Here is a 1,297-nt window from a genome sequence, read left to right as displayed (position 1 = left end):
GTTTGTCATTGATAATTGATATTTTATAATAGAATTGAACCTAGCTGTTAGGTAATAACTTTTAATTTATTCTTTAATCGGTCATGCCATTTGGTCTCATCAAAGTGATTGTAAGGATTAAATTTTCGGAATTTTAAATTAAAATCTTACCTATATATTTTTTAATATGTATACCTTAAAGAAATGCAAAAGAAAATTTTTTTGTACTTATCACAGTAATTTTCCTCCCAAAATAATCTGACATTAATTGTTCTTTTCTTTTGTAGTGGACTGGTAAACAAACAATATGTTTACCATAATCTTAATAATATTTTTTCTTTTCTTTACAACAATCAACGCTAATACTAATCTGTGTCAGAAAAATCCAGTTTGTCAATGCAGGTCAGATGAATTAGACGACATAAATGTAGTTTACAGATCAAATATAAATACGACGTTTACCATAAAAGTTAAATCATGGTCAGATTTGAAGGTATAGACTCAGTAGCTTTTTAATTAATTGCAATTCGGTTTAATTCAATTTAATTGTAACATAATTTGAATTGCAATATGTATTATTATGTCGTAAGATTTGTCTGAAATTATAAAGTTTTATTCTAAATCTAATATTTTATATGTTGTTTAATAAAAAAACTTCTTATTTTCCTAAAAAAAAATAAAATGATATTTTAACAGATCGATTGTAAAGATATGGGAGGATGGAATAACTTTAATTTCACGAGCAAYCAATCMGAAAAGATACTCAATTCGCTAGAGTTTAAATATTGCGGATTACCAAACACAACTACATTAAAAAATATTGTCAAAAAATTRGGAGTAGAAGAAACAAATACACTGATCTTTCAATCTTTTAAAGACCTTGGCGATACACTAAAAAGAGAGCATCTTCAAGAGTTTTCAAATGTGACAAAATTAGTTTTACTCCGAAACGGTTTAACAAATATTCCATATGATTTGTTTTCGGATTTATTCAAATTGGAGTACCTTGATATATCTGTAAATAATATTATTCTACCAAAAGATATTTTCGTAAAAACAACGAATCTTAAGCGACTGGAATTATATGGAAATAACATAAAAGAATTYGTCCCTGGATTATTTTCTGATTTACTGTATCTAGAGTATCTAAATCTTATGGGAAATTCATTAGTAGAACTTGATGCCGAAGTATTTAACGATCTAATATCATTAAAAAATTTGAACCTAGGAGTAAATATGTTAAAAACGTTACCGCAATCAATTTTTCGTAAATTAAAGAGGTTGGAAATAATTGATTTGTCTTTTAATAATTTCATCT

The 1,297-nt window shown here is 26.1% G+C and overlaps 1 protein-coding gene across 1 annotated transcript; it reads left to right on the top strand.

Moving 5' to 3' along the window:
* Positions 1-286: 286 nt before the first annotated feature.
* On the top strand, positions 287-1,259 carry LOC106792903 (carboxypeptidase N subunit 2-like; the record flags this gene model as incomplete). The annotated part of the gene is made up of 2 exons (XM_014759436.1): positions 287-472; positions 676-1,259. Coding segments are annotated over exons 1-2 (770 nt in total), but the record flags the coding sequence as incomplete, so codon positions are not given.
* Between the last annotated feature and the right edge of the window lie 38 nt (positions 1,260-1,297).

Source organism: Polistes canadensis, unplaced genomic scaffold (genome assembly GCF_001313835.1).
Source record: "Polistes canadensis isolate GaletaPanama2010 unplaced genomic scaffold, ASM131383v1 scaffold_1332, whole genome shotgun sequence".
Lineage (NCBI taxonomy): Eukaryota > Metazoa > Arthropoda > Insecta > Hymenoptera > Vespidae > Polistes > Polistes canadensis.
The sequence above is the reverse complement of the archived record's forward strand: the minus strand, read 5'-3'. Positions and strand labels throughout refer to the sequence as shown.